The 11,919-nt window shown below is 55.5% G+C and overlaps 1 protein-coding gene across 1 annotated transcript in view; it reads left to right on the plus strand.

The window, feature by feature from the left end:
- The window catches only part of ITGA1 (integrin subunit alpha 1), a 125,043-nt gene extending 113,995 nt beyond the window's left edge, over window positions 1–11,048 (plus strand). The window contains exons 24-29 of the mRNA XM_080681835.1: window positions 102–215; window positions 1,378–1,482; window positions 1,662–1,766; window positions 3,699–3,791; window positions 6,435–6,551; window positions 8,708–11,048. Coding sequence (XP_080537961.1) covers window positions 102–215; window positions 1,378–1,482; window positions 1,662–1,766; window positions 3,699–3,791; window positions 6,435–6,551; window positions 8,708–8,752 — 579 coding nt within the window. The 3' untranslated portion in view covers window positions 8,753–11,048. The remainder of the gene's footprint in view (window positions 1–101; window positions 216–1,377; window positions 1,483–1,661; window positions 1,767–3,698; window positions 3,792–6,434; window positions 6,552–8,707) is intronic.
- Window positions 11,049–11,919: the final 871 nt, after the last annotated feature.

Genomic DNA, 11,919 nt, shown 5'->3' on the forward strand with positions numbered 1-11,919 from the left:
TTCAGAGCATCACACATCTGACGGCCCGGGAAGACGCCGTCCGCGTGGCTGGCCAGGGCGCTGCTGGGAGGGAGGAGGTCACGCCTCTGTTCTCCCTGCAGGTCCGGAAAAGCGGGCACTTCCCGATGCCGGAACTCACGCTGTCCATTTCGTTCCCCAACCTGACGGCCGACGGCTATCCTGTGCTGTACCCACGCCGGTGGGCCTCCTCCGACGTAAGTCCCGGGCCGCGGAGCGCGCTGTCGCCGCTACCCTCCCCGTCCGGTTCACCGCTCTCTGCTCCATGGGCCACGGTGACGGAGAGCTTCCCAGAGGAGCGTGGGGAGGCACTTAGGACCATTTTAAATAACAGTAACTCCCTCTCCCCCCACCACCGTGAGCAGCTGCTGGGGTAACAGATCGCCCTGAACTGGGGGCTCCGGACAGCAGCAGTGTGTCCCCTCACATTGAGGCCTGGGTCTGCCATCGGGGTGTGGGCAGCGTTGGTTCTCTCCGGAGGCGGGGTGGGTCGGGGGGTCCTTCCTGACTCCTAGATTCTGGCCGCTGCTGCTGACCCTGGCGTCCCTCACCTGTGGCTGCATAACCCAGGCTCTGCCCCGTCTTCCCTTCCCTGTCTCCATACAAGCACGCTCACCAGAGGGTTTGGAGCCCCCTTAAATCCAGGGCGATCTCAGCTGCGATCATGATTCACCCCATCAGCCATGGACCTATTTCCCAGGAGGTCGCCTTCCCAGCGTCCAGGGGCTGGGGCTCGGCGTGTCTTCTGGGGTCACTAGCCCATCGGTTAGAGAGGGTTTCAGATATCTCCTCTTCGACTTGTGCCTGAACTGTTCGTTACACCTTGAATTTGTTGGAGGTGCTCAAGCAAAAAGAGGCTTCTTTTTAAATATATATGTTTTTATTGAGTTCAGAGAGGAAGGGAGAGATAGAACATCCATGATGAGAGAGAATCATGGATCGGCTGCCTCCTGCACACCCCCCACTTGGGGATCGAGCCCGAAACCCGGGCCTGTGTCCCGGTTCATAGGTCCACACTCACCTCCGAGCCACGCCTGCCGGGCAGGTATGGCATGTTTTAAAACTTCTCGCAGCACACCGGTGTGCCATGGCACCCCAGCTGAGAATCGCTGACTTATATAATTAGTCATTCTACTAGCAGCGTCCTTTTCCATGACATCCTCGGCGCTGTCTATTACAACTCAAAAGTGGCTCAGAAACAAGGGCGCAGCCTGGAGGTGGGTGCCCGCGCTGGAGAGAGAGCATCGCACATGTACGCAGGGGCCCAATGGCCCTCGCGCCCGGCCTCTTGGTGTCACTGCACAGAAGGCGCGTCCCTCCGCCCGCGCAGTGTCTCCAAACCCTGCCTTCCTTCCCTAGAACGCAAACTGCAGGTCCACGCACCTCCAGGACCCTCTTGGCATCGGCTCTGGGAGGGAGACGATCACACTCACGTCGGAAGACTTCAAGCGAGGCACGATGCCGGTAAAGTGGGCAAACCCGGACAAGCGTGCGCGCCCCCTCCCCCTCTCCCCCCTACCCCGCCGACCGTGCTCGCCCAGGAGAGAGTCCGTGTGCACTAAAAACATCGCCCCCGACGACTGTCACGTCCGTCTCTTTTCCAATGTCACAAGCACTGACGCACCCCTCCGGCCTCCCCGCAGGACTGCAGCTCCTGCAGGCTCGCCACCGTCACCTGCAGCCTGGCTCCCTCTGACCTGAGCCAGGTCAACGTGTCCCTGGTCCTGTGGAAGCCAACGTTCCTGAAGGTGAGCGGCCGCCTCGCCCGTGGCACTGTCGTGCTGACCACGCCCGGGCCTTCCTTAGCGTGTGCACAGCGGGGCTTCTGTGGAAAGCCCACAGGTGGGGAAGTTTAAACATGTGGCCCGGCCCAGCTCTGCTCACCAGCCACCGGGCCTCGCTCGCCTTGTCTGTGACTTCCTTCAAGGCCCCTCCATGTATGCGTTTCCCAATCTCCTCGTCCTCGTTCTCTGCATCTCAGAAGACAAGCACCTTGTAGCACCATTTCTTAATAGTTTAGAACTCAGCTCAGATCAAAGGGCTCTAGAGAGACAGTCCTTGACATGTTATCCAAGAATAGCACTAACATACACTGAGCGGCCAGATGATTATGATCTCTGGACACATAATAATCTGGCCACTCAGTGTGTGTGTGTATATTTGGCATATTAGCCTTTTATTATATAGGATATACACTGAGTGGCCAGATTATTATGTGTTCAGAGATCATAATCATCTGGCCACTCAGTGTATGTTACACATTGATTGTATGAAATCAGACCATCTCTCTATCTATAGCGATATCTAAATAAATAGGTATACACATTTATTATCATACTAGAGGCCCGGTGCATGAAATTCATGTATTTGGAGGGGCGGGGGGACAGGGGGAGGATCCCTCAGCCCGGCCTATGCCCTCTTACAGTCTGGAACCCCTCGGGGGATGTCCGACTGACAGGGAACGGGCCTAAGCCAGCAGTCGGACATCCTTAGTGCTGCCATGGAGGTGGGAGAGGCTCCCGCCACCGCCGCTGCGCTCGCCAGCCGTGAGCCCAGCTCAGGGCTTCTGGCTGATGGGCCCTCCCCCTGTGGGAACTCACTGACCACCAGGGGGGCAGCTCCTGCATTGAGCGTCTGCCCCCTGGTGGTCAGTGCACGTCATAGCGAGCTGTTGAGCAGCCTTAGCATTCATTAGCATATTACGCTTTGATTGGTTGAGCTGCCGACTGGACTACTGGACACTTAGCATATTAGGCTTTTATTATATAGGAGGTGTATTTGAAGAACATTTTTAAAATCTTTATTGATGAAAGTATTACATATCTCCCCCTTGTCCCCCCCCCCCCATAGGCCTCCTCTAGCCCATCCCTGCCCCCCAGCCCAGGCCTTCACCCCCTTACTGCCTGTGTCCATGGGATTTATTTATTTATGCTTTATCTATATATAGTAATAAAGTCAAATACATCTGAGAGCAAACTACTTTAGAACTCAGTCCACTGTATTTTGTAGTATTTGTTTCTCTCTTGGAAGTATTTGGCTCATTATATGAAATTTCCAATGTTAGATTTCATCATATTAAGTTGCTATTTTGCAAGTCACAAATTGTCCGATATTGGCAATTTGATGTATAACCCTAAACACACCCCTCTGTACACCTCATCATCGGAGTGCAGCCATTTCATGCCCCGCTACGCAGGGGGCGGGCAGGTTTGGAGGTTCGCTTTGCTAAGGGTGCATCTGGACAGAAGTGACTTAGACCACGTTCCCGCTCTCTGCCAAGGCTCTGAGTGAGAATGTGAGCGCAGGGAGGGAGGGTGGGGACACAGCCATCGCTCGCTGCCACCTGTTCCACTTGGATGTTAGCAAACTGGTGTCTTTCCTCGCTCAGGAGAGGGCTGGGCGGCGAGGGGGCCGCCTGGACGGTGACGGAGAAGGGTTGCCTTGGGTGGCGGGCCACGGAGACGCAGGCGGCGTATCTTAGAAATGTACACGCACAACCGACACAGTCCTTTTAACCAATGTCACCCGCACAGTCTCATTTAAAAGCCTGTTCTTTGGAAATAAGATCACCCTCAGGGACAGGTGCGCCCCCCGAGGGCAGCGCTCGCCCATGCCCAGCTCTCGCTGCGAGGAGCCAGCGTAAGGCAGCGTATTGCAAGGGCGCCCCGTTTGCTTTGCAGACGCGCTTTTCCAGCTTGAACCTCACCGTCAGGGCGGAGCTCCGCAGTGAAAACGCGTCGCTGGTGCTGAGCCCCGGCAGCCAGCAGAGAGAGGTGAGTGGGCGCTGGCGCGGAGCATTGTCCTTCCCGTGCGCGCCCGTGGCGACCCGGTGTCTGGCGGGGGGCAGGGGGGTAAGAGGGGAAAGGGGGGACAGGAGGGACCATGGCGTGAGCCGTTAACGCGCCACCTCTGACTCCACCGCTTCTAACTAACTCTCCCGGTCGATGGATGTGTTTCTCTTCACCGCGATGACGAATAAAGCATGTGCAACCCCCGCCTGCACACTGACATGTGAACCGCACGGCGTCTGCGGAGCGGGTTGGAAAGCAGTTCCTGTGCAGAGCGGGCCTGTCCACTCTCCGGGAGTACCTGCAATTAATTCCCCACCGTCCCCCTCACGTAGCCACCGGGAAACTTGCCACAAGAAGGGAGTCTTATTCCCTGGTGCACACTCACGCTCGAGAACTGGTGACAATCACAGGGTCTGAGCCAGGGGTCCTCAGACTTTTTAAACAGGGGGGCCAGTTCACTGTCCCTCGGACCGTGGGAGGGCTGGACTATAGTTTAAAAATAAAAAACTACGAACAAATTCCTATGCGCACTGCGGGCCCGGGACGCGTCGGCTGCTAAGCAGGACAGGCAGCGGCACCCGGCGGGCCGGATCCATGTCCTCGGCGGGCCGCGTGTGGCCCGCGGGCTGTAGTTTGATGAGGACCCCTGGTTTGAGCTGTTCCTCTCGTCCCGTGACTAAGTGAGGCTGAAGAGCGGTGGCAGATGTCGGTCCTCCAGCATCACTCCCTCACGTCACGGACGGGGGGATGTGCCACGGGGCTATTGTTGTCAAGTCTATCTGGAAGCTACCTCATGTCCAGATGCTTTAAAATTTCCTATTTCAAAGTATTACCTTAATAATTTAAATGTCAACGACCTCATAAGCGTTCGCCTTTAAAGACTGTTTGGGTGTAACACACAGAACGTGCCTATAACGTGTACCGACTGTATACGCAGCGCTGAGCGGGTAGAGGCGAGGTTGTCCCGCACCCAGGGAAGCCAGGGTTTCACAGGAAGCGGGGGCGTGCTATTGGAAAGGAAGAGGCCTGGTTGACATCCTTAGAATTAGCTTCTTTCCCCTCGGTGTCACTTTAAAACCCCCGTGGCGCTCTCGGTTGCACATGCTCCCCTGAAGAAACACGCGCCGGAATTGTGAGCGTCACTCAGAGTGACCATTTGTGGCCGTGTGACCTGGGAGCAGCCCCGGTCCCGCCCGGGCCTCCGGGCTGTGTCTGAATTCCGGGGAGTTACTTCTGGGAGCCGTGGTGCCTGTCTGTCCCCGTGCCCAGCAGTGACCGGCCCGGGCGCCCGAGGTGTGGCGGGCAGCCAGTGTGCGGACACCCCCCCCGCCCCACCCCCCCGCCAGCTTCCCTTCTCCCCTCCATCCTCCCTCTGGGACAAGCGCCAGAGATGGTCCCTGTGAAAGGCAAATGCAGGAGCTGGAGCTGTTGTTCGTCGTCGATATCCACCCTCGATGTTTTCCCCAGAAACCGAAGAGGGGGGGGGACAGGGCAGAGCAGGGCCGTGGAGGTGGGTGCCACCGGGGAACCGGAGGAGCCGGACCTCGAGCGGCCGTCCTCGCCCAGGTTCGCTGCGGTTCAGGCTGACTCCCAGGCTCTGCCTCGGTCGCCGGGAGACACCGGCGGACAATAGACAGCACGTCGGTGATGCAGCTGCTCAAGCTCCTTGTGTGTGTGCGCGTGTTGGGGGGCGGGTCCCGGTATCAACTTAGACCCGGCTTGTAGACAGTAAACAGTGGCGCACCTTAGATTACAAGTGCCCGGGTTTTCATGTCCAAATCCTGACGCCGGCACTCGGCCTGCAGGGGTGCTGTTGTGACCACGGCGTCCGTGTCCGGCCTTAAAGCGAGAGTCGGTCCTCCCTCTGCCCTCGGAGGCGCAGACAGGCCGCTCTCCGTGCATTTCGGAAGGACGAGCTTGGCCTTTTGGGGTGATGGTGAACGCGATGTGGACTAATGAGGGGCATTTGCCCTGTCGGCTCCGCGCTCCCCGGGTGCCACCCTGAGCTGAGTACACCGTGTGGAGGGGAAGGACAGTGGCCCTGAGCTCAGTACACCGTGTGGTGGGGAAGGACAGTGGCCCTGAGCTCAGTACACCGTGTGGTAGGGAAGGACAGTGGCCCTGAGCTCAGTACACCGTGTGGAGGGGAAGGACAGTGGCCCTGAGCTCAGTACACCGTGTGGAGGGGAAGGACAGTGGCCCTGAGCTGAGTACACCGTGTGGTGGGGAAGGACAGTGGCCCTGAGCTGAGTACACCGTGTGGTGGGGAAGGACAGTGGCCCTGAGCTGAGTACACCGTGTGGAGGGGAAGGACAGTGGCCCTGAGCTCAGTACACCGTGTGGAGGGGAAGGACAGTGGCCCTGAGCTGAGTACACCGTGTGGTGGGGAAGGACAGTGGCCCTGAGCTGAGTACACCGTGTGGTGGGGAAGGACAGTGGCCCTGAGCTCAGTACACCGTGTGGAGGGGAAGGACAGTGGCCCTGAGCTCAGTACACCGTGTGGAGGGGAAGGACAGTGGCCCTGAGCTGAGTACACCGTGTGGTGGGGAAGGACAGCAGGTGGGACTCAGCGCGCCGGTCCCCGAAAGGGGTTCCCGCGTCCACACCGTGTGCCCTCCCTTCCAGCTCGCGATCCAGGTGTCCAAGGACGGGCTGCCGGGCCGCGTGCCGCTGTGGGTCATCCTGCTGAGCGCCTTCGCCGGCCTCCTGCTGCTGCTGCTGCTCATCCTGGGCCTGTGGAAGGTGAGCGCCCCCCGCGCCGGCCCCGCCCAGGCTGAGGCTTCCCGGGGGTCCGCACCGCGCCATGCGGTGCCACACGGCCATGGAAAACCCTGGGAGCATGACCGAGGCACAGGAAACGGAAACGTGTATCTCACACACCCCGTTTTTGTAAAAGAAAAAAAAGATAGATCCAAAAATCAGGGAGGACCCCTTTCGAGCAGGGTGGGACCTTCTCCCTGCCAAGGACGGTTGGGATGTTCATGACATCCTCCAAGGGCCGTTCGAAAGGATCAACGTAAACATTAGCCCGTCCAACACTTAGTTAGCTCACCCCAGTGCCTCGGCAGGGCCAGGCCAAATGATTTCTCAGGCCTTACATGGCCCGCGGGCCGGACGTTCCCCATCCCTGCTCCAGCGGTCGGGATGGGTTGGGATTATAGGGGACGTGTGTGTGTGTGTGTGTGTGTGTGTGTGTGTGTGTGTGACACTGGGCATTTTACATTCCGTGTACATTTCTTCCATAAGCAGAGACGAAGGGACACTCTCTTGCATAGGAAAAGGAGAGGGTAGGTTGCCATGTCCACTTAAGGGTATGTGAGCAGTAGAATCATGGTTACGATAAGCCTTACCCTAATCACATCTTTCTATGTACCTTAAAAATCAAATGCTCATTTAATGTATAAACAAATATGTTACATTCTGTGCCAGGGTTTCGTGCCCGGCTGAGGGATGAGAATTTTAGTAAGTAGTTGACGGAAGGGAAACCTTATAGACTCACAGACTCCTATTTCAAACCCTCTTGTAAAATGGTAACATCTGGTTTCTGCCGGGTAGATCCCTATGTGTGCCCAGATGTTGTGCTTAAACTGAGGTATGCAGATTTTTAAAACTCTTAACTGTTTCATTTTTAAAGAAGCAGAACTGAGATGATAGCTTTTAAGATAAATTTAATAGAGAATAAAATCCCATAGAGAGTTGAATTTAATATTTTTCCAACTTGGCATTTACCCTATATTTAACCAATTATGTTGTTAAATAGATAAACTATATTAAAAATACAGATTGTGGATACATATTCATTTTTCTTCCCCCCTCCTCCGCCCCCCAGTATTATTCTGTATTGGGTTCAGGGGTACAGCATGGTGGTCAGACAATCATGTTCTTTACAAAGTGCTCCCCTGCTATTTCCAGTGGCCCCCCTGACACCATACACAGCTAGGACACTATTACTGACTGTACTGCACATTCCTGCTGTAACCACCCATCTGTACTTCTCAATCCCTTCCCTTTTCACCCAGTCCCCCCACGCCTCTCCCCTTCATACCCATGTTTCTAATACCTGAGCAACCAGGTTACCTTTAATCAAGCACTTTAAGTAACACATGTCTTCCGTCAAATTGCCAGCAGTTCCGATCATTTCTGACTCTCTAAAGATGACCACCTTCCTCTTTTTGGGGGAGTGACCCTCAGGAGAACATGAACAAAGCCGCATTAAAGACATGGGTCGGTGGCCTTTAGGTCAGTAACTGGAGTCCATAGCTTTTGTCCAGCAAAGTCTCCAAGAGGGAATAGTCCCCCATCCCAAGCCTCCGGCTCTTCCCTATGAGAGAGAGCCGAGCTCTGCTTGTAATGCCGGGCGTGGCCACACGGTGGCACCCGAGGCCCAGCTCAGGGGTATCACGGTTACACTTGCCACAGAATGGGGTTCCTTTGCTTACAAGCTCCTGGAGGGAGAGAGCCTGTTACCCCCTTTTCCTTCCCTGTGGTCCCCGGTTCTCGGCACTGCACGGGCCTGTGTAGTTTTAGGAGGAATTTCTGTGCCCCGTCCCTGGGGAAAGGTGATGGCAGAGCGGAGACCGTGCCAGCTCACGGCAGTGTGACCCAGATGTTCCCCAAGCCCTCGGTTACTTACTGTCCGCACTGGTGCTCACTAGGAGGTGATGCATGTAACCCCTGGAAAGGTTAGCACGGATTTAGTAATGTGACATCATTTCTTGACATTCAGTATTTCTCAATAGGTCAAAGAAAAAAAAAAAAAGGCTCCCTCAATTATGTTTAATTATTTGAAGGCCCAGAATTGTTAACATAGTATTAAATTAACTTCTACTCAAGGAGATTAGTATTTATTACTTAAATCCAAGTTATTAATTGTGTTATGTTGGGTATTTTCTTGACAGATTGGCTTCTTCAAAAGACCACTAAAGAAGAAAATGGAGAAATGAAATATTTTACAAGAGAAAAAAAATAATTATTCAATGATCTATCCTCAGGTTTGCCTCAAATATGTGACAAGAAATTTATAAATATAATTAAGGACAGTCACATAAATTTATATAATCCATCAGGGTTAATCACTTGGATAATGAAGAGATCAAGCAAGATCCAGAAGCAATACCATATATATTTTATAAAATGATAAAAAATACTTTTAAATAATTACTCATTTTTGTTGAGTATTTAAGCAAAATTACAGTGTTTTGAAGATGAAGAATAACCTGTAGAAATATGTTTATATATGCAATCACCAAAGTATTTAAGAAATGCATAGAAAGATTTTTATGATCATTGAAACATTTACGTTCAGAACATGATAAGTTAAGCTTTCTTTATTGATTCCTCATCAATATCCATCAGCATCAAAGTCAGCACTTGTAAATGCTGAGACAGAAATTAACTGAAGAAGGTGACTCCCCACGATTCAAATGATGAAAATTTCCCAGGTGGAGGCTATTGTGGACGAAATGGGATCGAATCGCCGAGAATCACACATGACATGGCTTTGTCTGGGACTCGGCACTTGGCAGGTTTCCTGTCCAAGGCTTTTGGAAACGCGTGTGATCGCACGGAGGTTCTGTCCGCGGATGGGAAACGGAGGAAGACCGTGTCACAGCGAGCGCACCGGCGGGGTCCTTGAGCTTTGACCGAACGTGCCTCCTTCTGACCTTGAACCCGAGAGCGCCAACACTTCCCTGCTCAGACACACGAACACGCCAGACCCCGGAGAGCAGCTTCGTGTCCCGGCAGCGATTCCTCATGAAAAGCCACGTCGTGCGTGGGACCCGCTGACGTGGATTCTGAGTGGGACGTCGCAGCGGGAAGGGGCCCCTGGGGCGTGGCCGTGTCCTCGCTCCTGCACCTGAGAGGCCCCGGGGGGGGCTCCCGGTCCGGCCGCCCAGCCCTCAGTGTGGGGGGAGCATGCCGGCCTGGTTTCCGAAGGCCTCTTGCTGTCCAAGCTCGCCTGGGACCCCACGAGGGGCCTCCCTGCAGCCTTGCGTGTCACCAGGAAGCCAGGCTTCTGCAGTGCGGCCCGAGCATGCACGCAGGATCCAGGAACGCCTTCGAGGGATTCGGGTTTGAAACCTCACCCCACGGAAGGAGGCCATCCCGCGTGGGGTGTGTGGTTGCTCTCGAGGGAGCGTCACGGCGTGGACTCACGCGGCCGGAGCTCCCGGGCTGCTGCCCGTCTGGGGAACTGACGATGCGTGCACAGCAGCCCCCCGGGAACCACCGCTGGAGCGTGTGCTGGGGCCTCCGCAGCGACCCCATCTTCCCTCCGACAGACCGGCACCGGCATCCATCCCTCCACAGGCCCTGGCTCCGCTTCTCTCCAATCCACAAAGGCATGAAACGCCCTGGGCTTCATTTTTTATTTTTCTATTTGTTTCTATTGATTTCAGAGAGGAGGGGAGAGGGAGAGAGAGAGAAACATCCATGGTGAGAGAGGATCATGGATCACCTGCCTCCTGCACGCCCCTCCTGGGGATCCAGCCTGCAACCCGGGCATGTGCCCCGACGGGGAATCGAACCCTGACCTCCTGGTTCCTAGGTCGACCCCCAACCACTGAGCCACGCCGCCGGACACTGGGTTTCGTTTTTTAAACCTGATTTCTGTGGAATTACCTGAGGGCTCGGGGTCAGCCTGCTCCCTGGCTCTCCGCATGGACCTCTCCGATCCTGATGGTCAAGGTCAAAGCCAGGCCCCCAGGGAGGGCCAAGGTCATCACAGCCGGGAGAATGGCAGGTCTCTCCGGAGAGCTGGCCGCCCCCCGCCGCCCGTGGCTGCAGAGCTGTCCCCTTAGGAGTTCGCTCCACGCCCCCCCCTCCGGTGCCGGAACCACCCTCCCACCCAACACGACTTTGTTTGCTGAGCAGAGCTCGGGCCCCTGACTCAGAGTCGCCGGTGCACAGTCCCGCGCACAGTGGCCCCACAGCTCCGCCCTGGCTCACGCATTCTCACATAGACCGGCGGGGAAGGTGACACTCACACGCGGTGCCTGAGACGCCAGGAAAGCCCCCCCTCCCCCCCCGCCCCCCCCCCCCCCCCCCCCCGCACCGGGAGTGCGCACCCTCAGGCCACAGGCTCTGAACGCAAAGCGGGGTGGAGAGGATGGCGCTGGGCCTTCTCGGAGAGAGAGAGAGGGCTGCGGGCCGGTCGGACACGTGTCACTCTGGGTTCTAAGTAGAATATTGAATGAACCTGACGCCCCATTTCCCGAATACGACCATTTGTTGAGGTTTACGTGTGGCTCCGTGGGTATGCGTGTTTGTGTGTATGCATGCACACGCACAGGCACACAGGCACAGATTTCCTACAAAAGACCTCCGTAGCACCAAGTGGCAGTTTACAGGAAATAAACGCAGAAGGCCACACCACAAAGGAAGGTCTGACTCATGCCCATCAGCGTTTAACTTGAGCACCCAGGGCTGCCACCTAAAATAAGGCCACAGGTATCCCAAGCACCTTCTACGGACATTCTAGCGCAGTCCGTGACTAAGAAACAGACGAAACTCTATCATTTTATTTTAAGCTATGTGAGGAAAAGCAGGCGAAACGTAAGCCTATGTATTAACTTACTAGCTAGGTCAGATTGCGGAACCCTTCCTCTTGTGAGTTGATCATTGCTTACCCTGTGAAATGAACTGTGGAGTCCCTTTCTTGGCCAAGCACGGCACATTGGTAAATTATTTAGCAACTCTCTCTCCGAAGGGAAACACGTTTGCGTTACTGTCCCATTCCCGGGCTCTGAATAGGCCCGCCACGGCCATGTTCCGGGTCCCCACAGAACGCTCACCGGCTCGCAGAGTTCCTGGCAATGTCGCTGTCGGCCCATTAGTGAGGTTACATGACGATGATGGGTAGACGGGCAGATGGATATGGAGATTTAACATGTTGTACATACGCACATATGCAAGCACAATAATTATAGTTCAAAGGATGCTTCAGCTACTGATCTGGGGCCCAGCAGACACAGTGCTATGTTGACAGAATGCTCTGACCTTGGGGGGGGGGGGGGCGGGGGAGGGGAGCGGCTGGCAGCCAGGGTGCGTAAGGTGGATGTGAGCCAGCTCCACGCCCACGGCCAAGCTCTCCTGCCTCCGCTGGGGACGC

This window comes from Plecotus auritus (assembly GCF_963455305.1).
Source record: "Plecotus auritus genome assembly, chromosome: 7".
Lineage (NCBI taxonomy): Eukaryota > Metazoa > Chordata > Mammalia > Chiroptera > Vespertilionidae > Plecotus > Plecotus auritus.